Genomic DNA, 23,853 nt, shown 5'->3' with positions numbered 1-23,853 from the left:
CATTTTGGACGATTCATCATGTGCCACCAATGTGAAAGCCAGCACAGAGTAGTACGGACAAACTGGGCTTCAGAAGCACCCGGAGAAGAAAAGCAGTAGAGCCTGGTCATATGGGGCAGACTGCTTAGCTCTGACCCCAACACTGACACTCACTTGCCCCATAACCTTTAAGAAGTTATTTGGTAACCTCTCTGAACCTCAGTCCTATAAAACGGAGATGTCAGTGATAAAGCCTCCAAGGGCTCATTGAGAAGATTAAATAAGAGACTGAGGGCACACTGCTTAACCCAGTGAGAGGCACGTAGCTAGTACTTGCTAAGTGTCAGCAATTGGCAGCCCTGAGTCCCGGCCCAGCCCCAACACACAAGAGCTGTGTGAACTTGGCCAAATCATTTCCCTTCTCCAAGTTGTAAAACCAGGTTACCGACACCTACCTTATCCTGTTATTGTAAAGATGTAGCGAGACAGCAACTAATGTTCCTATTAATAGAGGTGAGTTTTGGGACACCTCAGTGGCGCAGCCTTAGGCAAGGGACTCTTGGTTTCGGCTCAGGTCAGGATCTCATGGTTTGTGAGTTGGAGCCCCACATCAGGCTCCCTGCTGACAGTGTGGAGCCTGCTTGGGATTCTCTCTCCCTCTCTCTATCTGCCCCTCCCCTGCTCCCTCTGACTCTGTCTCTCAAAGATAAACTTTAAAAAATAAATAAAGGTGAGTCTTTTCCTCACCCTTTTGCAGTATTTGTGGCTTTTCATGCCCTTACAGTCTCATTTTTAGTACAACTTACATGACGTTTCAACGAATTCCTAAAGATCTGTACTTGCGTCTTTACCGTCTCTAACATCCAGCACAAATGTGAAAGATAGGTGGTGATTCTAGCTTCTGACATGATCATTATGTACACAGCCACACAACGGGGGGAAGGGGAGAGGATCAACCTTACCGGACACTACAGCTCTATTTCATAGTGTTAAAAATATTCTAAGACGGATCTTAGGAATACGCAGGTCTTAATGTTAATATTTGCACTTTTAACTGTTTTTTAAGACTCTGAAGATCCAAGGCTTGTTTTCATTTTGCCGAGGCAGGAATCTATCTGCCTGTGACATCCGGGTGTGTGGAAGTAGGTTACTCAGCGGGTGAGCCCTCTAGCTGACCACCCAACATCTTTTCCTCAGTCAGCTTTATTGTTCTCTGCTCACTCATCTTAAGCCCAGTGACAGTAGTAAACTGATTAAAAACTTTGCTTCTTTGTGCCAAATGGCTCTGAGAACAAAGGGACACTATAGTGGTTTCATGAATATGTTAATTCCAAAGGTCTTTGGTAAAACTTTTGTGCTTTCTCCTTACATATTTTAATTAATCTTAAGATACTTCTTTTTCTTAATTTTTAAAAATTTTTTAAAAATTTATTTTTGAGAGAGATAGCAACAGAAGACAAGCAGGGAAGGCGCAGAGAGAGAGGATGACACAGCATCAGAAGCAGGCTCCAGGCTCCAAGCTGTTAGCACACAGCTAGACACCGCACTTGAACTTTTAAATGGGAGATCATGATCTGAGCCGAAGTCGGACATTTAACTGACTGAGCCACCCAGGTGCCCCAATCTTACAATATTTCTAAAATGGAACAGCCGCTATGGAAAAACAGTTTGGCAGTTTCCTCAAGAGGTTAAACACAGACTTACTGTGTGATCCAGCAATTCCACTCCTAGGTATACATGCCCAAGAGAAATGAAAACATATATGCACACAAAGTCTGTACCTGAATGTTCATTGCAGCATTATTCATGATAGGCAGAAAGTAGAAATGACCCAGATGTCTTACTGACTGATAAATGTGGTATGCCCATACAGTAGAATATTATTTGGCAATAAAAGTAAATGACGTACTGACACATGCTGAACAAACATCCACATGTGATACAATATGGATGAACCTTGAAAATATTATCTTGAGTGAAAGAAGCCATTCACAAAGGCCACATACATGATGCCACTTACATGAAATGTTCAGAAGAGGCAAATGTAACACAAAGAGCTGATAAGTGGCTGCCATGGAATGGCGGGACCAGGGGGGTAAATGGAGACCGCTGACAGGTACGAGTTTCTTTTTACAGTGATGAAAACATTCCAAAAATTGAATGTGGCGACGGTTGCCCAACTCTGTAGAATATACAGAAAGCCAGTGGACTGTACATTTTAAATGGGTGAATTATATGGTACCTGAATTACATCTCAACAACGCCATTTTAAAAATAGCATTACAACCCAAGAAAAATGGTTTCTCTAAACTGGAGGATATCCAATGGCCCATTTATTTTAAGGGGCATTGGAGAAGCTAAGAAATTCCGGGGGAGAGTGGGGGGGCGGAGATAACTCATAACTTCACTTGTCTAGTAAGGTTGTGAACGTGAAGCGTTTTAGTGTTTTAGTAATCCTACAAGATGGATTTCGCAGAGTCTTACATTAGCACTGCATTGAAAGTGTGGACGGAATGGTAACACCACTGTTCAGAGGTTCCCACCAAGGAGATCAGGAACTACCTGTCATCTATCTATCTACTCATCTATCTATCTCTCTATCTATCTATCTATCTTCCTCCTTCTCTCCCTTCTTCCCTTTCTAGCCCCTCCCTCTCTCCCTTCCTTTCTATTTGTTTAAGAGAGAAAGAGGGTGTGCGCAAGTGGGGGAGGGGCAGAGAGAGGGAATCCCAAGCAAGCTCTGTGTTATCAGCACAGAGCCCATGGCACACAGCCCAACAAGGGGCTCCATCTCACACACTGTGAGATCCTGACCTGAGCGGAGATGAAGAGTCAGATGCTTAACCAACTGAGCCACCCAGGCTCCCCTCTCTGTCATCTTTCCTACCTTTCTCTTCTCTGCCTCCCTGTAATTGGTCCCTCTCTTCACTCTCCAATTTCCCTCTCCTCAAACCCAGCAAGCTCCAATACAAATCAGAGTAGATTAATCCCCTCTTAAAAACTGTTCATGAATATGTTAATTCCAAACGTTGTCTATAAAACCTTTAATTTTTTTTTCCTTACATAGTTTAACCAACGTTATGCTATTTCTAAAACACACTGCAGCCGCCGTGGAAAAAACAATTTGGCAGCTCCTCAAAAAGCTAAACATGGAGTTACCATATGACCTAGCAATTCCACTCCTAGGTATAGGTGGTGTTTCGTTTCTATATGACATTTTCCGTAATAAAAAGGAAAATGAAAACAAAAATAAAATTTCATTTGCTCGGTTGGTCCTCCACAATGAAGTTCAAGTTCCTCGGCTGCCTGCCTTTTTACAGCGCCCCTTTATAATCTGGCTCCAACCTATCTCTCTAGCCTCATCCACAACATCCTCCCCCACACGACACCAACACACAATGCTGTACTTACACCCCAGCCTCTCATACTCACCCTTCCCAGGTATGTTCCTGCTTCCGCGGCTCGGCACCTGTTGTGCCCTTTGCTGGATCACTGTCTCTCCTTTCCCGGCACATATGCCAGGATTTCTCAGGCACGACCCGGCCCCAGGCCCTCGGGCAAACCCTCCTGCTCTTCACTTTGTGGCTATAAAGCCCCTCTTCTATCACTCCACATCAACAACGCTTAGCTTAGTGTGTGTAAGGAGGCAAGCCTGTTTCCCACTCACCAGCCTGAGAATTCTTGAAGGTCAAGAACTCCTGAGGGGCCCAACACATAGGAGGCACTCAAGGAACATCCGCGGATGATAAGACTGCTACTTGAAAGGTACGAACCTAGACTTAATTAAACAGGCTCTCTAGAAATTAGACTGATTGATACCGCAAACTAATTTGGGGGCCAGATATAAAGAAACCATCAATGAGAACGGCTTCCTTCGTGTCAATATAATTATGTGCATTATGTGCTTTGGGGATACATAAACAGGAACCAAAGCCTACTGCTTATTATGACAAGGCGCTTATACTGATTTGCATTTCTCTGCAAAACTCTCCAGGCATATAATTTTGTTAATTTGTGACAAACCTCAAAAACACACTTACCACCAATATTCTGATTGCAACATATACTTTCAAAGCACACAGAAATCAACAAGTTCCTTTCAAAAGTTTCCAACTGGATCTTATGTGTGTAGTTTGTTTCGTTTTAAATTGGGGGAGCTTTAATGCAGACTCTAATTCATAACCTGGATTGAAAGGAAGGAGAGGTCCACATGCATGTTGGATAACCTGACCTAGCTTTCTTTTGAATGTTGGTCAGCAATTAGTGCATGACCTTGAGGAAATTATTTAATCTGAGTCTCTGTTTCTTCCTCAGTCAAATGAGACTATTTTCTACCTCAAGAAGCTTTTAAAAAGCAAAAACTTTGAAAACTTGGGTTTCTCTTTCTTCTCTCCTGTGACAGAACGTCGGAAAAAGTGGGTGCCTGTTCAAACTCCAATCAGTCAGCGGTGATCTTTGGTAATAAGCACTTTCCAGAAGCAGTGCTGGTTTGAAGAAAAGTCGTATCAAAAAACTGCCTTGTCCTTCAAATTTGCCTCAAGTATCTCTGGCCTCACTCAACTACTACCTGACGATTTCGATTAAAAGTTAACCCGTTTGTCTCGTTCTTCTTTTAACTGACACTGGCAAGGGAAAACAGAGAAGATCTGGAGAACTGGACCTCACAGGCGATGCCAATTTCAAACTCACAGCTACACAACACCAGAAAAATGGTATAAAAGGCAAGACATTGGTTGGAGGCCCAGCTCGTTCACGGTCCTCGGGCTATCACCACCCAGTTCAGGCTTCAGGCTCCTCCTATCAAATCAAGGGCCCAGAGGCAGACAGGGTGAGAAGGGTGACAGCAGCTACCACCACCTGTTGAGTGTCGGGCACCAGGCACTATGCCCGGCACAGCCTCACAACCCTACAACACATGTACTATCCCATTCACAAAGGAGAAAACAGAAGCCTCGCACACATTCAGAGATTTGCCTGGGCGCACACAGCCAGTACCAGCAGGCAGGCTGACATCTGTCTGACTCTAAAGCCTGTGTTCCCCTGCTCCAACCTCCCGACCAAGAGGCTTGTGTTTCTGACTGAGATTTAAAAAAAAAAAAAAAAAATGACCTTGATATTGTTGACAATGTCTCCAAGCCCCTTTCAACTTCTAAAGATTCCACGAATCTAGGCAGTGAAGTTCCAATGGCATTTTCTTTACACTGTCCACAGAAAGGCTCATTCAACACACTCTGAGCTGTTTTGCTATTAGTTATATATACCTAGCTCCTCACTGACCAACGTGATCCTTAAGACTCCTATTTATGTCTTGGGGCACCTGGGTGGCTCAGTTGGTTAAGCGTCTGACTTCAGGTCATGATCTCCTGGTTCGTGGGTTTGAGCCCCGCGTTGGGCTCTGTGCTGACAGCTCAGAGACTGGAACCTGCTTCTCATTCTGTGTCTCCCTCTCTCTGCCCCCTCCCACTCATGCTCTGTCTCTCTCAAAAATAAATAAACATTAAAATTAAAAAATTTTAAAGAGACTCCTATGTATATCCTATATGTATGGCCCCATAGAACATGCTCTACATATTCGAACTTAATAAAATTGAAATGAATGAAATGGAATGAACCAGAAAAGAGCGAGTCTTCACTGCATTAACTGCATTGAAAAGTGAGTAGCAACACAAATAGGTCCTAGCAAGAGCTCTGGAAAGCTGAATGAATAGTGACCGCTGGGCACCCGTGTTTCCTCAGCTGAGGTGCAGCTTCCTCATCTGGAAAGGAATCTGGTCTGACCCCACATGGCTGGCTGACCTGCATAATCCATCTGATAATTAGCACAGCTGGTGTCCTCCCCTCCCCTACCCCCCACCCCCACCATCTTCCTCAAGAAATATGGAGGATGACGAGCTTTTTGAAAACTGTCCATGGGGCGCCTGGGTGGCTTAGTCGGTTAAGCATCCGACTTTCGCTTAGGTCATGATCTCGCGGTTTGTGGGTTCGGGCCCCGCGTCGGGCTCTGTGCTGACTGCCAGCTCAGAGCCTGGAGCCTGTTTCAGAGTCTGTGACTCCCTCTCTCTCTGACCCTCCCCTGCTCACGCTGTCTCTCTCTCTCTCCTAGAAATAAATAAAAATATTAAAAAAAAAAAAAAAGAAAACTGTCCATCATGGCTGTTCTTTTCAGTCAAATTTTTCCCTGGGCTGTCAGAAGACACAGATAAGAGTTCACCCTGAGACATAACATTTATCCAAATTCCCTCCCTCCTGTCCTAAGGTGTGATTGTCCTTCTCTTCAGATAATTCGTATATGTGCCGTTCAAGGGGGGAGAAAGCAACCACCAGAGATTACCGAGGTTCCTGTATTCTGACTTTCCCACAAGGGATCAGAAATCCTGCCACTGCTTTTCTTTGGCAAATGGAAAACATTTGTGTTCCCTCTGCCTGGCTTTTTCTTAGGGTTCTCTTCCCACTTTTCCCCCCTAATATATTTCTGGCGACTTTGCTGCCAAAAAATGCGAGGATTTCATAGCACCACTGAGGAGTAAGAACACCAGGAAGGAAAAGTAGTAATACTACTATTACTAGGTGTAATAATAGCGACACAATACCTGGTCGTGATATCGTGCTTTTAATGTCCCCAGAGAGCTTTCAGATTCATGACCTCATCTGAGCCGCACCGGACAAGGGGGTCACTAAGCTTCTTGCTTATTTTCCAGATGAGGAAACCGAAGCCTGGAAAGGTTAAACCATTTTTGCCCAGGTCACACATAGATCTGAGTGAATCCAGAGATGGTATCATTTCTACACTACTCTGCCAGGCTGACTTTGATCTTATAAAGGCTCTATTCAAGAATCTCATTTATCCATTTCGCTTTTCACTCATACACAAACTTCAATATCTCAAAAGATAATATTTACAGAGTTAACACCTCATTTTTCCAAAGTGGTCACTAGGCTAGCAACCTCCACTAAGCAGAACTCAGTTCAGAACCCGGAAATACATAAAAATCCCAGCCTCTCAGCAGTTGGAAGACACCACCAAGTCCCTGCACTAAAAATCACAGGCCTTCAGGCCTGCACGCAGACAGAAGGAATTTTTCCTTTTGAAAGAATTCTAACAGGCTTCAGTATCTTTGCTGAAGGACAGGTGTGCTGGCCACCAATGAAAAAACGACAGACAACCTAACAATGTGAAAACTGGCAGAACATTCAGTCCAGGGACAAAAGGCCTAGTACATAACCAACTGCCCTTAAGACATCAGCTGTTAAACAACATAGTGATTCTCTGATGGGCCTGATGAGAATCACCAGCTTTTATGAATACAGAATCCCAGGTCCTGGCCCAAAGCCTGCTGAATCTGTCTCCTGAGAAGGAGGCTGAGAATCCCTCTTTCACACCAGATGGGTTTCCTTATTAGGTGAGTTTGTGAAATATCGATATAGTAGGCATTCCCCAAATAAGTTATTACTCCTCAAATAATGTGTACCGGTTGAACTGGCACACTGGGTAGGCTGTCTCCATAAATATAACTGTCCACACAGGGAAGAAGTCCTTGACTACAATCTCATTAGCATCATGCTGTGACCAACTGGGGTTGCCAGCCCAAACAACTGCACAGGAAGGGGAAAGAAAGAATCCGAAATTGACAGGAAACCAAAGAGGCTAAAAGTGGAAAGGCCACCAAGTCTGGCTTTAATGGTCTCCCACAAAGGCAGCTATACCCCCATGGTGTGGCTCTTAAGTAGGAGGGAAAGTGAGGGACTAAAGAGCTGGGGAAAAACAAAAACAAAACAAAAAGACCCTAGCCATGCCAGACAATTAAGAAAACAGAAGTTTTCAACCATTCTGGAAAAGTCAGCATGGCTTACCTACGAAATGGAGCTTCCCTTCTTTATTTCAACCCATGCAGGATGCTTGGCTGGACAGCTCACCAGTTAATGAAAATCTGTTTCTATATTCTGTGCTTCACATGGTAGATTATGTTATCAACACCTATTGAGTTATTAAAAACACAAACTGAATATAATAAAAGTGGAATAAGGAGGGGGAAGCTACTTGTTGTGCTTGTATGCTTGTGATTACAGTGGACTCTTGAACAACACGGATTTGAACCGCAGGGGTCCACTGACACAGATTTTTTTTTTTCCAATATAGTACAGTACTATAAATGCATCTTTTTCTTAAGATTTTCCTAATAACATTTCCTTTTCTCTAGCTTACTTTACCATAAGAACACAGTATATAATACCTATAACATACAAAATATGGGGTAATTTATGTTTTTGTTTCCAGCAAGTCTTCCGGTCAACAGAAGGCTCTTCTGTTGTAAAGTTCTGGGGAAGTCGAAAGTCATAGGCATTGTTCAAGGGTCAACTGTACTATAAATTTCAGGAGGCAGGTTAAGGGACACATCTGGTCAAGGAAAAATGTAGCTAGTTTCTCAGCATATTGGGTTAACTTTAGCAACGGTGCTTACTTTCCTCCCAGAATGAATACCACTATTAGCTTATGGTCAGCATTCATTCTCTGGTAAAAACACTGCACTTCAGTTGATGGTAAATGGTCTAACAGAAGGAACGGTTGGGTTTCCTCATCACAGTATCTACCAGCACAGAATCATGAAATGGTTAGTGCTAGAACAGATCTGAGAAGATGACCTAGTCCCTGCCCTTTGTTGTGATAATGAAGAAACCCAGGCCCAGGAAAGTCAAGTGACTTTCTCCAAAGTTACACCGTGACGTATGTAGTGACAGTCTGAGGCCAGAACTCCTATTTCTAGGTTCATCATCACTGTTGTGACTCACTGAGATAATGGACAGTGAGGAGTTAAGCAGAGTGCCCCCATGAGGGTAGATATTCAACAAATGTGTCGTTCCTCTCGACTAGAAATTCGTCACAGAATGTTGCATGGTAGCTTTACATGTTAGAGGTAATCCTGCCCAACCACTCATTTTACCACCGGAAAAAAAAAAAACCCTGAGGTCCACAGAAAACCAACGCGTCCACAACCACACAACTGGATGGTAGCATTGGCCACTCTGGGACCTGAAGCTTCCTGGCTCCGAGTCTCCTGTTTCCTTTACTATACCACACTGCCTCTCTTCCACGATTAAAAGTGAGTAGTTTTATAACACAAGATGGCGTTATGGAGCCCACATATGGAACCAGTTCTAGGATTCTATCTCCATTGTTTAAGTGAAAATCAAGAAACATCCAAGAACATTCTGGAATCATCAAATCACACGGCGTAGTTGCTGAGTGTCCAGAATCTATATTTTTACCTGTTTGTACTTCTTTCTCTTTGCTTCATGATACTCCACCCATTGCCTCCATTTCCTGGTGGGAACGGCACAGGAGTCCAGCCTTACAAGACTAAATCTGTCCAAACACCTGCTTCTTCAAACACCTCCCACCCCTACCCTAACCTAAATTCAACTTGTCTACCTTCTGATATCAAAAGCCACCAAATGAGGAACAGTGGAGTTTGTTTGTTTGTTTGTTTTTGAACAAAACAACTTTCTGTAAAGAGAGCTCAGGTATTCTGTTGTTGGGCAGTTGGCTCAAGAATACTGCTCAATTTCAGGGTTGGCTCTCCTGGCTAGAGTCCCGATGAACGGAAATCATCTGTCTTCAACTTACTGGGCAAACATGACATTCTCCTACTTAAAGTGAAGCTTTCTGGTCTTCTCCGTACTATTCTTACTGAGTATTTCATGGTCTCATCTATCCATGATTCTGAGACACAATGTATGAAGACAACCACAAAACCTTCATCCAGGGCTCCAGGTATAAATCCCTTGCATTTGCCCAAGTCTTAAGGGATAACAAAAACTTTCACACCCAATATTTCTTCTGATTCAAACAGCAACATAACAAAGTGGCCATTCTGACCACTGTTTTGCAGATGAGCTAACTGAACTCCAAGGATGAAGGACCTTGAACAAAGTCCATGCATAAAAACCTGGACCTGGCTCAAACTGCCTAGACCTCAAAGTGCATGGGTTGGAAAGAGGCACTCAGTAAATATCTGGGAGGAGGGACAGGAAGGGGGGAAAGCAGAAGCCTAGAAGCTCAGCATGGACTTACCAAATCTCTGCATTTTGCTATAGCCACAGACTGCTGGTGTTCCTTCTTCAGAACTGTTGTCGTGCAGCGTAAAAAGGTGCCCCCAAAAATCTGTGACTTAGTCTTGCAACTAGACCCAAATCAAAACAATGCTATGGGGCCACAAAACCGTATCACTAACCAGAAGAGTTCAACCACCTTTATCCATTTGCTTTGGCGCAAATGGGAATTGGGAAATGTGGAAAGGGAGGACTTTGTGCAAACAGCTTCGCGATTTTCTGATAACAATCGGAGTTTGGAGGCGCCAGGGTGGCTCAGTCAGTTAAGCCTCTGACTCTTCATTTCAGCTCAGGTCATGATGGATCTCAAGGTCCGTTGAGATGGAGCCCCACAGGGGGCTCTGCACTGACTGCATGTGGAGCCTGCTTGGGATTCTCTTTCTCCTCTCTGTCCCTCCCCTGCTCGCACATGCTCTCTCTCAAAATAAATAAATAAACATTTTGTTTTTTATGCTGAGTTTGAAAAGGAGACGGAGTCCAGTCCTGCTCACTGAGAATTAGTCCTCAACGCATATTGACTTCAGTCTGAATCTCAGTCCTCCCCGTCTCGGACATGTGGCTTCTCACCTAGGAAAGGGAGACAATCTCTCCACAAAGGTATATACCTTTAGGTTAAGAAGAGGCGAAGAGAGCTTAGAAAGGCAGTGGCTGCTCCTCCCTTCTTGCGTGGGAAGGTCCTCTGTGGCTCTCATGTCACTTGCTACACTAGAACCCATGCACAAAAAACAAGAGGCGGCACATATTACGTAACTGAAAGGAAAACAAAATCAATTTCGGAAAGACTACCACACAAAGATTCTTAACTGTATTTACAAAAGCAATTTGTTGGCAAAGACGGCTGTTCAATGGGAGGTAAACGCTCTTTGGTGTTCTCTGAAACCAGATTCTTTTGGCCTTCAAGCAAGAGTGGACTTTTGTTTTTTCACTAAGAAGTTAGCATTCCAAGAAGGTATGAGAAACAAGTTCAACCACTAGCATATTTCCACTCACATAACACTTATGTAGCACATCAGCTTTTATTTTTTCCAGATACAAGGAGATGAAGCTTGCTATGTATTCCTGTGAGAGAATAAACAGAAAGCTATGCTTCTCTTTTTAATATATTAGTGCCCTGTAATCCGGACCATATGATCAAGAAATATATAAAAATTAAATCATACTGACAGTCTGAGGCAAAAAGTGAACCAAGTAGAAACAATGTTTTAGGACTGTTGTGTAGGGGATATTAGTATCACATGTAGCATTATTAATTTTCTTTTGGAAGTCAAAGAGTTCTCCTGCATAGATTTCTCAAGTGCTTACCTTACGGCTTTTCCTATTAAGGTGTTAGGCATTAAATTAGTAATGCTGTATTTTGCTCTATGCATAAGGGAGATGCTGATAATAAGTCACTTTGAAAATGACTCTGTTGACATAGTTTTAAGGGCATGGCATCTACCCTTAAAATAGATAGCTCTGTGCCTCATCATTAAACGCAGGGTCCAGCTATCACCTTTTTGAGGTAAACAAAACCATCGATCCAAACGGGCCAGCAGTGAGTAAAACACAATAGCTGGGTAGAGAATTTTAGCTTCCGGGGGGGCGGGGGACACAGGGAGAGCTGGGGCAGATGACCTAAAATGTGCCATCATACACTTTACTTTCACCCTCCGTGCACAAGTGTCCCTGGCTAAACTGCAGCCGATAGGTGTGTCTTCTTGCTAATTCCTTCAAACTTCTTTTCCCTTTAGTAGGAACGCACCATCTCTTGGGCCTGCCTTCTGAAATCAGAAGAGTGGAGGGGGGGGAGGAGAACAACGAAACTGCACAAAGGCTGTCAGGCATGTTCTAGCTTTGTTTCCTAATCACAAAGTGGGAGGTAGGAGGGTACTCAGCACAGGCCGTCTGGGAAGAGTTTACCTTACCGCCAACAAAACACACCAGTAAACACTGGGAAGCCCCAGACAAGTTTACAGCAAACAGCTTCAATGTGTTTAGTGTTTTCCTTGTACTCCCCCAGGACCAGGGAGAGGGCCTTTTAAAAACTCAATAGCTTGGCAGCAGACTTTAAATGCTTATCTTCCCACTGTGCAGGATAATAAGCCAGCGGCCCTCAGGAAGGGAGGCCCCCCAGTGACAATGCCTTTACATAGCATCTTAACCTTCAGTTTCTAGCAAGAGGGTTGCAAGGGGATTTGTGCCTCTCTTCCCTTGCACAGAGCACAATTCTACGGACAGCTGTCTCTCTGTACCCAATGGGGACCATACTTATGTTTTATTAATCCTAAGGGTCTCAACTTTATTTGACTGCCGAACTTACTATGGACAGTCAAGCCAAAGACAGACGGATGTCAGTAAGGACCTTGCTGCAGAGAGAGTCATGAAACACAAGAGAAGCGTACCTCCAGCTCACTAAGTCCCTGGCTTGCACAATCTGCACGGACAAATCCATTTCAAAGGGGACTTAAGTCTCCTTGCAGGAGTTCTATTTTAAGGGAACTGAATTGGGAACACAGATGTTTCTTCAGTTAGCAGAGTTGGCAGAACAGCTCCTGGACCAAATCCGAGTTCCTAATGCAGGAAGGGGCCTTAGGAGAGCATCTAATTCAACCCACTCGCTCAACGGACGAGGAAACTGAGGCCAATGAGACAGTGGGGTGGCAAGTCCAGCAAGTGGCAGAGTAGCAGTGTTCTGATGACAAGTCCTGTGCGCTTTCCATTACACCATGAATCGCTTTAAGAAAAAAAAAAAATTCTACTCTGACTTCAACCTTGGAACTCGCGTACATTCATGTCAATAGCTTTCTCCCAGCCCCTACCAAGTTCGTAAATCCTCCTCACTCCCCGCTCAATTCTTTAAACGCCCACCGCTCTTCCGGCGGGGCATCCAACTAGTCTGGAAAACGAAAAGGACCATCGCCTCAACTTTCTGGGACTGCAGTTAATCGTGGTGCCAAAACACGATCACGATCTTGGCTTGCCCGCCCAGTGCCTCGGTTTCCTAATTGGCGAAACGAGGTTCCTCACCCATCCCGCACCGAATCAGAGCCACGGCTGGGGTTGAAACTGGGCCCGTGACACCGCCCACCACCGGCACACAGTAGGCGCCGAACAAGTGGCAGCGGAATGGGTGCCCGCATCAAGGCCCTGGGGCGCAGCGCCCAGCCCCCCGGGCGGCGTGGAGGGAAAGGCCAGCCCGAGACCGGCCGGGCCGAGGCGGCGCGAGAGAAAGGGTTGGGTGTTTACACACATCCAGCGAGGAGGCAGCGCCGCTGCAGGCAGGGGTCCGGCGCCCCAGGAGATCCATTTTACTCGGACGGGGGGCGACAGGCTCGGCGCGGGCTCCGGGTCACCCTTCCGCCCACCGCCCTGCATTAGGAGGCCGACCCCGCAGCCTCCGCGGGACCCTGCCCGCGCCGCAGCCGGAGTCGGCTTCCGAGGGGCCGCGCGGGCTCCGGTGGCCCGGGGAGCCGGAGCGCGCCCCCACGCCCGCGTCCAGGCCGGGCAGCCGGCGGCCCGGGGCTCCGGGCGGCGCGAGGGCTCCGGGACGGGGCCGGAGTGCGGAGGGGGGGGGGGGGGTGGCTCACCCATGAAGAGGCAGAAGAGGTCGAGGCAGATGAGCAGCGCCCGCTTGCTGCCGCCCTTCCTCGGGTTGTTGTTGAGCGCCGGGCTGCCGCCGTTCTTGCTGTCCGGGGCGATCGCCTTGTCGTACTTGTAGTTTTGCATGGCGCTGGCTGCGGCGCGAGCCTCCGGCCCCGCGAGGACGCCCGGCGGCGGCGGCGGCGGCGGCGGCGGCCACACACCCGCGCGCCCGGCCCGCCTCCCGGCCGCGGCTGCTCGGGGACGCGGCGGCGACGGTGCAGCCCGCCGCGCGCTTCGCACTGCAGCCCGAGCTGTGCTCTGCTCGCCGCCGCGCCGCCGCGCTCCTCTCTCAGCCCGCAGCCGTCCGAGAGTCCGGGGAGGCGGAGACGGCGAGCGCCGGAGGCCGAGCGGAAACTTCTGCGGAGAGCTGAGCCGCTCGGGGCGCGCGGGGCTGGCGCGGGTCCGGCTGCGCGAGCGGGGTGAGCGCGCGGCGCGGGCGCCGGGCCACCTTCCTCCGCCGCGGCTTCCTTAATGAATGGGAGCTGCTCGCAGCCCGTCCGGGGCGCCTGCCCCGGCTCGCAGCTTCTCCTCCTCTTCCTCCGCCTGCTGCCGCCGCGGCTGCTGTTGTGGTCGCCTGTGTTTGTTTCTGCACTTTTATTGCACGAGGTCCTTTATAAAAAAGGGGGGGGAGGCCTTACTTGGCTCCGAAGAGATCCCGAAAGCACAGCCCCTTCCTTAAACTGCCTAAGACGTAGGATAATTAAGGCCACATTTTCCCCCACCCCCTTCAAAAAAAAAAAAAAAAAGTCCTAAAAGGAAAAGTTAAATCTCAAACCAGAGAATGCGGGAGCCCCTAGCGTTCAGAAACACCAAGTTGTCACAAAAACTGTATAAATAAAAAGAAACATTCTCTTGCTGGCCTTCGGTCGGCCAAGAGTTGAGGCTGTAGAGCGAGCGTGCATTTCTCCTCCCTTACAGATTTGGGGCTCTCGGGTATTTATTTCGGTTTGAATCGTACTAATCGTGAAAATACTCAGGGAAAAACGCCCAGCACTGGATACTGAGCTAGATTCTGAAGATAGCAACTTGAGACACGACTTTGGAGCCAGATCCTGTAGATTTGAATCCTGGCTGTGGCTCTGTGCCTTAGTTTCCCGGTATGTAAATGGATATATTAACTGTTTCTCCCAAGTACAGTAACTGTGAAGACTGAATTAGTTAATCCACGTAAGCACCTAGAACAGGGCCCCGCACAAAGGAATGCTATGTAAGGGTTAGCCATGACCTTTATTCCAGTTTCTGGGGATGAAGGCGTCCCAAGCCAGCAAGCCACTCTGCAGTTGCGCTGGCCTCCAGCCTGACTGTACCACCCTCCGGGAGTGGGGCAGAGTCGGGGACAGCAGGGGTGCTTCTCTGGAGGTATCATCTTTAACCTGAGTTCTGGGGCCGCCTGATGCTTTGCTTTAGAGGCTGCAGTACTATTTTACATTATTTTATATGAGTTCACCTTTCTTCCAGATAGAATACTCTATCAAACATTTCCAGGGCAAGGGTCTTCCCCTCTACCTTCTATAGTGCCTGGCGGAACACTGGGCACACAGTGGACAATAAATAGACATTTCTTCCAGGTGTCTTTTTTAGTGTATCCAGAAATAGAAACGGTTGTAGCTTGTTGAGACATTTATGCTGACTTGTTCTGGGGTTCCCTGATGCCTAGACCCAGCCACCATCAACCACTTGTCCTTTCCAGAACAGTCCTTCGCCACCACTCTCTTGCCCTCCTCCCCCCTCTGCTTATGCTGCACATCTCTCCTTTCGCGGGCTAGCAAAATGCCTCTGTTGCTCTAGCTAGAGTCCTCTGAAATGTCACCTTCTCTCTGAGCCCTTTCTTGCCCCTTGGACAGAATTAACTTCACTTTCAACCCTTTGTTTAGAACACTTAGGGCACGTATCTGGTTTGGCATTATAGTTAGCAAAACCTCCGTCGCATAGCATCGTGCCGTCCCCAGCACAGCGTTTGGTGTCTGCTGAGTGAAGCTGAAGTCCAGACTGGAGAGCAAAGAGGGCTGGCCAAGAAAGGTAAAAGTTGCTGCCTTCTGGAATCTCCAAGACAGCTTTGGAGCGGGGGCATCCCACTGCCCGTCACACACAGCGCTTTCAATTCAAAGCAGCAAGGAAAAGCCAGGGTAACTAAGGACAGATTCCTTCCGTAGCTTTTCAGGGAGAAACACCTCTTGAAATGTTAAAATGGCAGAAACAATACAGTGTGATTATGGACATTCTGAAAGGAATTTGGGGATTCCAGTGTCTTTCCCTTGACCACCCAACTCTCTTTGTAATGATAATCACACTTGAAGGTCTAAGTCACCAACCCCTGTCTTTGGAATTTCAATCTACAAGTGAGTGCAAGTCTGGTTGAAACCGCTGACCCCTCTTATCTTCCCTCCTCCTTGGGTACTGTACCACTCAGATGGCTCCCTGTATTCTACTATGTTCTAGGATTAGAATTTTAGAGTTACCTCCTTTTCCGTTTCCTGTCTGCTTTTCCTTATCTGCGAAATGACTTTTATTAATTTAAGAATAAACACATTTAAGAATAAACATTGAAATTTTTTTTCAATATTTTTATTTATTTCTGAGAGAGAACAAGATAGCGCCAGCAGGGGAGGGTCAGAGAGAGAGGGAGACACAGAATCTGAAGCAGGCTCCAGGCTCTGAGCTGGCTGTCAGCACAGAGCCCGACGCGGGGCTCGAACCCACGAACCGTGAGATCATGACCTGAGCTGAAGTCGGACAAGAATAAACCTTTTAAAAGCCAGGCTTTTACCGTAGCTAAATGGTATTACAACTCCTCAGTCTTGTCATTCCTAAAGTAATTGGGTGAGATTGTTAACTTTAGCTGGCACTAGGTTGAATACTAAGAGCCTAACCTTCAAGTTCTCCAGATTGATCTCAGCCGCTTATTAAGAAGGCTAAAAATCTGTTGTTCCAAGAGCAGATAGGAGGAAAAATGAATGGTTGTTTAAATACGTGTTATACTTCCATTTAAAGGGCTCTGTGGGCTATCTCTTTTTAATAACAAAAAGATCATAGTGTTGACTAAAGCATGTAGTTGTATGCAAACAAGTATTATATTTGAATTACTCTTCCAGGAAACAAAATAGTATAGATACTCATTAAAATTGACTTGAACAAGTCACAAGTACAATGTCAATATCGTTCTTTAGATAATAGGAAATCAGACCACCTAACCAGATACACAAATTGGAAGGCATCTTTGCTTTAAACTCTAAAATTGAGCAATCTAACTAGCAAGTTAAATGCAATGGAACAGACTTCATAGTTTAGAATGGTGTCATTTCAAAGCAATTAAGTCATTAAAATTCCTGGTAAACATAGCTTACCGAAATTCACGCCTGAAATGGCATCCAGTTCTCCAAACTAGTCTGTATAAAAACTATAACATCAGCAGGATAAATGTCTTTTTTAAGATTAACTTATTATGTGTGACAAGCACAGCACATCATATTCTTAAATAACTGATACCTCCCAAGAGATTTAAATGGCTTTCATTTCTAAGATCTCCTGTTACCTCATAATTTTATTTCTCTTTCTCTTTAACCCCTAACATTTCCTAATTAATCATTTTTTGGTTTTCGAAAAGGCATGAATTGGTTCTGGAAATATTTAGAGGGAAGGTAACTGAGTGCCTTTCCCTGAGAGTGTATCGTCCAACGGTCAAAGCAAGCCGTTGAAATTCACTTAAGAAGACAGAGAAGTTTTGGTTATGAAATACCCATTTATCCAGTTTCTTTAAAACTGGTACATTCCACCCGGGGTTTATGCTAAATAAAAATTTCTAGATGGCTTTGTGGTAAGTGCTGGATTTGGTATCATGAGCGTTGCTACAGAGTGAGTCAAGGCCGCCAGGGTAATGGGCCTGGGGAGAGGCAGGAAGGGGGTGCCTAGGTGGCTCAGGTGGTACAAGTGCCAACTCTGGACTTTCCGCTCAGGTCATGACCTCCCGGGTATGTGGGATCAACTCTGCACGTGCTCTGGGCTGACAGCGGAGCCTGCTTTGGATTCTCTTTCTTTCTCTCTCTCTGCCCCTTCGCTATTTTCTCTGTGTGTCTCAAAATGAGCAAATAAGTTTGAAAACGCAGGAAGGAACAGAGAATTTGAGATCTGAACATCTTGAATCTGCTGTTTGACCAGAGGCAAGCTGAGTAACTTCTTTGACTCTTAGTTTTCTCAACTTTTAATTTCAATTTCAATTTAACTTCAACTTTTCTCTGGTGTTGAGGACTAAAGCATTAAAAAGGGAAGAATACGTTTTGAAAATACTTGACACAAAATAGGCAGTTGACAAATGTTTCGTTGAATGTTAGGATTTTAAGCGAGCACTTTATTTCTACAACACACCTAATTTAAACACACATATTCCAAAAGTGTTTATCAACTACTAACTCTGAATATACCATTTAATATGATTAATCCTTCCCTAAATGCAACCACACCTCAGGCTTCTTTATGCCTATATTTTTAAAAAACATTTTTAACGTTTATTTATTTTTGAGAGACAGAGAGAGACAGTGTGAGTGGGGAGAGGGACAGAGAGAGAGGGAGACACAGAATCAGAGGCAGGCTCCGGGCTCTGAGCTGTCAGCAAAGAGCTGGATGTGGGGCTCGAACTCACAAACCGAGAGATGGTGACCTGAGCAGAAATCAGATACTTAAACGAATGAGCCACCCAGGTGTCCCTTCCTATCTTTTTTCTCTTTTTTTGAACGTGCAATCTCCTGAGATTTCTTCTCCCCCTCCTCGCCCTCAGGGAGTGCACAGCTCCTAGAGGTACTACATTACGAGGTCCCTCTGTGGAGTGGACTAAACAAGCCCCAAAAACCCATTTTCTAGACTGTTTTCAGATAAAGGACATATCAGATATTAACCTGATAAGAACAGATATTACACTTGATTTTAGTTCAAAGGCCAAGAAGCAGTGCACAATTTCCCAAGATTTCTGAAGTGAATCAAGCATGCTTATTTTTAAAAGCCTATTTAGTTATGTACTATTTTCTTGAGGATTGTTTGTGAGACTCGAGAAAAACCCTTTGCTTAAACTAATAATCTTATTATTAATGAGAGTACTCTCTCATTTTAAATGCACTTTCATATCTATTATCTTATTTTATCCTTAGAACTCTCTGAAGTAGGTGGGGTTGCTTTCATCAGCCCATTTTATAGATGAGAAAACTGAGGCAAGCCCATTTAACTGGCTAGAACTGGTTTTCCCCGTAGGTAATATGGAAATGATTCTAACATTAGCTCATGCAGTATAAAATAGAATCCTTTACAGTTTATAAAAGTGTTTACATTCACTGATCTCATTTCAAGTAAGTAAGGCAGAGATTGTTTATCTTTGTTTTAGAAATAAAGGTACTGAATTTTGGAAAGATAGGAACTTTATTTAATAAAGTTGGAGATAAGGAGATTCTTGAAGCACCACTTGAATCCTCTAGGTCTCTTAATTTCTAAACCAGGATTCTTTTCTTTACACCACAATGTCTCACCTTTAAAGGTGCTCAGAAATGTCTGCTTCTTCGCAGTCGTTTCACAGAATAATTTAGAAGGACTGCAGAATCGGTCACATGTCTTTATTTAGAAAGCAGAGAACATTTGCTTTTGTTTTGTCTTTTCTTACAGACTTGGAAAGGAACAACATTGTTGCACCTTGTGTAGCAGCAAGGGAAGGCTTGTGTTCATTATTTGTCAAGCAGTTTTTACAAAAATGGAGCTTTAGGAACACACAAAACAGTAGTATTCCTATAAGTCAGCCTGGATTATGTCATTACTTTTTTTTTTTTTTTAATCTTTTTACCAGTAGTAATCTTTTCTTTAGCTAGAAATTAGGGCAGTTAGGAGCTAACCTTAAATAATCCAAATATTTAATGTTGTTATTTAAGATAACAGAATCTAGACTGGATAGAGGAACTTGCGCATAAAGATGCCAGTTGGGGTTTCTCTCTAGAATGGGGAAACTAGAGTGGCTGATCGTTCAAAAGGAGACTGATGCTGCCACCTTGTGTCACTGATGCAAAATGCTATGCTTCCCAAAGAGTGGAATTGTCATCACTGGGGACTGGGGGATGGGGAATGGCTGAAAACAGAATTCAGAATGTTTCTGTCATGTATGAAATAACCATAGCCAACAATCATTGGGATTTTTCTGATCCAGGTATTTATCATTCATGCACTAGATGTGATTATTGAGTGTCCACAATGTACCAGTCTTCTAGGAGCTAGGGGTACGTATATGAACAAAGTAGACAAAAATTCCTGTCCTCATTGAGCTTTGTAGGTCTCTGATTATTTTATATGCATGCACTCATTTAATATTCTAAACAACCCCATGAGGTTTTCCCATTTTACGGATGAGGTTACTGAGGCACAGAAAGTTTAAGTATCTGGTCTATGAGTACACAGCCACTAGGTGATAGAGCCTGGATTTGAATGGAGGCAGTCTGATACGGGAGCCACCAAGACTTTGATCAGGAGGCTATACTGCATAAACTTTGTCCTCTGACCAAGGTACACAAAGATTAGTGGTTGCACAAAAGGTACTTTAGCTTGTGTGTCTGGGAAGAAGAGGTTGAAGGGTGTATGTGTGTGTGTGTACACATATATACATATGTGTGATATTCACTGAAATCTTATATTTATACACTCTGAAATTCATATGCACTGTATACATAGTGCATATATATGTATACGTATATGTGTAAATAGTCACTGTATATATATATATATGTATGTGGATATTTATCCACTCATTTACTCATGAAATTTTCATGAGCACATATTCTGTACTAGAGATCATGCAAGGTGCTAGAGATAACCAAATTAAAGCTTATAGTCTATTTCTTCAAAGGACTCATTTTTAGTAGAAGAAAAACATAAATGCCTGCAATATAATCATGGCACATATCACATTTTATTGTAGAGACTTAGTTGTTATCTTCAAAAGACAATCGCCTTCACACAAGAGCCAAACCTTTGTGTCAAGCATGATGCATAAAAAGCCTTTAAAAAGTAGGTGTTAGGGGCGCCTGGGTGGCTCAGTTGGTTAAGCGGCTGACTTAGGCTTAGGTCATGATCTCGCGGTCCATGGGTTCGAGCCCCGCGTTGGGCTCTGTGCTGACAGCTCAGAGCCTGGAGCCTGTTTTGGATTCTGTGTCTCCGTCTCTCTCTGCCCCTCCCCAGCTCGTGCTCTGTCTCTCTCTGTCTCAAAAATAAATAAACGTTAAAAAATTTTTTAAAAGTATGTGTTGAATGAATGGCGAGCCGATGGTTGTAACCTCGACATTCGCCATCAGGAAATGTTTCACAGAGCTGGTAATTCATAGGTGCATAAAAGAGTTGGAAAAGGTATATGATAACTTGAGTACATACAAACAAAAGTGTAAAACCTCTACTTCACACCATATACAGACTTAATCCTAGATGGATCATCGACATAAATGTTGAGTGATAAAGTACAGCTTTTTAGGATAAAGCAAAGGAGAACATATTCAAGAACTTGTGATAGGCAAAGATTTCTTACAGAGGAATAAAAAGCATTAATAACAAAAGAAGAGATATAAATTTGAACTCATGAAAATTTTATGCATATAAAATACATCTCGGGTCACCAAATTATGGCCAATGTACTAAATTCATCCTGCTATATGTCTTTGTATAGCCTGTGAGCTCAAAATGGTTTTTACATTTTCACATGGTTAAAAAAGTCAGAGGAAATGTAACGATATGTGAAATGTACATGAAATTCAAACATTCAGTGTCCATAAATAAAGTTTTATTGGAATATAGCCATGCTTGTTCATTTAATGTATAGCTGTCTACAGCTGCTTTATTTTCTACAATGGCAGAGTTGAGTAGTAAGTAGCAACAGAGATCACATGGCTTACAAAGTCTAAAATAATTACCATCTGGCCCTTTACAGAAAAAGTTTGCTGATGGCTAAAATACACAAATGAGAAAATGAAAAGGCAATTAGGGCAGATCAGGAAAAGACACATATTTACAAAGAGGACTCATATCCAGATTATATAAAGAAGTACAAATCCATTGGAGAAATATAGATAACCCCAATTTTGGGGGGGGGAGCAGAAAAAGCCTTCAATAAGCACTTAGCAAGAGGATACATTAGTGGCCAATAAGCATAGGACAAATTACTCAACATCATTAGTTATTAGGGAAATGCAAATTAAGACCCAATTACATCCCACTGTATACCAATGAAAATAACAACAATGAAAAATCTTGACACTATCAAGTGTGGGTGAGAATGTGGGCCAACTGGAGTGAGAATTGGTGTAGCTTCTTTGGAAAAGTCTTTGGCAATCTCCATGAACGCTAGCCATATGCCTAACCTATGGCCCAGCAATTCCATTCCTAGGGATGTGCCCAAAAAAGATAAAAGCATATGTCCACCAAAAGACTTGTGCAAGACAATTCATAGCAGCTTGATTCATGACAGCTCACAAATGGCAGCAATGCAAGCACCCATCGAAAATAGAATGACTGTGTAATACACAGTAGAATACTATGCAGTGATGAAAAAGAATGGACTGCATCTATACAGAAGAGGGTGGATGAATCTCGCAAACATAATGCCTAAACAAAGAAACTGACACAAGAACGCCTACTCTGTTGCTTTATAAGAAGTGTGAAAACAGGTAACTAGTCTAAGGTGATAGAACTCGGAATGGTGGTTACTTTGCGGGGAGGGGTTATTAATTGGGCACAGGTAGGTGAGACCTTCCTGGGTGCTTAATTTGGATGGTGCTTACATGGGTGTACGCATACGTAAAATTTAATGGTGTGATATCAATATGTGGGCCTAAACGTTTTATGCTTCATTGCTTGTATGCTGTATCACACTAGAGACTTAAACTCTAAAAAGGTAGCCAAAGTAGAAGTCAAATATGAACAAGGAAGGAATAGCTCTGTATGGTATGGATGGGAAAAGGGAGAAATGGAAGAATCTTCAATACTCCAGATTGTTATCATTTGATTAAATTCACTTATTTGATGTTTGGCCAACAGGGAGTTGATAATTCTTCTGAAAATTTAACCTACCTAGGCATCCCAACTCCAAAACGGGTGCCAGCCACACCTTGCACTTGGAGCACATTAATGGCTGTGGGCATATGAACATCTCTTTCTCAGATAATTCTTGGTCCTTCACCTCACCTAGTTCTGCATAGGCCTTTCCCCCCAAAACACCCGTCTACAAGACAACCTTTCAACCTGAGAAAAAAAGATAGGGAAGGTGAGAAAGTCCATATTGAGGGCAAAGTAGAACTAAGACAACTTCACTGAGTATATTGGACTGAATGGTCTTCTCTCTAATATACAATGAAATAAAATTTCCCTTCCAATGTCTGTGGGTATTTTTTCCGCTCTTTTGAGATTTTAGGTAATATTGTGATACCCCTTTGATTTTAGACACACCTATGAGGTCACTAAATTCTCCCTAGCACAGGCAAGTTATTTCTGATTTTTTTTAAGTTGATAGTGGAAATTTTTTTAGCATTTAGAATCAGCACTTTGAATTCCAAGTCTGTCACTAAAAGGCTGTGTGACTTTTGGTCAAGTTGCTAAATCTCCCTAAATCTCAGTTCTAAATATTATACAATGAGACTTGTAGACCTTATACTCCGGGTTGGTATGGGAGTACAAAGGGAAAATGGATGTGGAAGTTCTTTGTAGACTGAAATGAGTCTTTTAAAAAAATCATCTTTGGGGTGCCTGGGGGGCTCAGTCAGTTAAGCATCCAACTCTTGATTTCAGCTCAGGTCATGATCTCAGAGTTTGTGAGATCAAGCCCCGCCTCAGGGTTCCTACTAACAGCACCAAACCTGCTTGGGATTCTCTCTTCCTCTCTCTTTGCCCCTCCTGCCCCTTAAAATAAATAAATAAATATTTTTAAAAACCATTCTGAGAAGATATACTATTATTACATTATTTTTCCTATTAAAATGATTGAAATAAGTTTATCAGACTCCTGGTTCAGTTCAATGCTAAGATTTGGTAGGGATCTGACTTGAGAGTCATGCTCCGTAATTTCCAAAGGAGACAGGGAAATATGCCCATAAAATTTTAGTAATATAGTAATCTTAGAGCCGCTATGTGTGGCTACACAAT

At 43.9% G+C, this 23,853-nt stretch overlaps 1 protein-coding gene and 1 pseudogene across 2 annotated transcripts in view; both read right to left on the bottom strand.

Annotated features, from left to right (window-relative positions):
- Nucleotides 1-14,368, bottom strand: part of PLPP3 (phospholipid phosphatase 3) — an 84,501-nt gene extending 70,133 nt beyond the window's left edge. The window contains exon 1 of one of the 2 annotated variants that reach the window (XM_039237935.1): nt 13,653-14,368. In XM_039237935.1, the coding sequence (XP_039093866.1) occupies nt 13,653-13,791 (139 nt within the window). In that variant the 5' untranslated portion in view covers nt 13,792-14,368. Of the gene's footprint in view, nt 1-10,048; nt 10,077-13,652 lie in introns of those variants that run through there. The other variant, XM_039237945.1, reaches the window with a different exon arrangement.
- Nucleotides 14,369-18,476: 4,108 nt separating this feature from the next.
- Nucleotides 18,477-18,648, bottom strand: LOC120236461 (annotated as a pseudogene).
- Nucleotides 18,649-23,853: the final 5,205 nt, after the last annotated feature.

This window comes from Hyaena hyaena, unplaced genomic scaffold (assembly GCF_003009895.1).
Source record: "Hyaena hyaena isolate Hyena2069 unplaced genomic scaffold, ASM300989v1 scaffold_5, whole genome shotgun sequence".
Taxonomy (NCBI): domain Eukaryota; kingdom Metazoa; phylum Chordata; class Mammalia; order Carnivora; family Hyaenidae; genus Hyaena; species Hyaena hyaena.
This window is presented reverse-complemented; position numbering and strand designations above follow the sequence as displayed.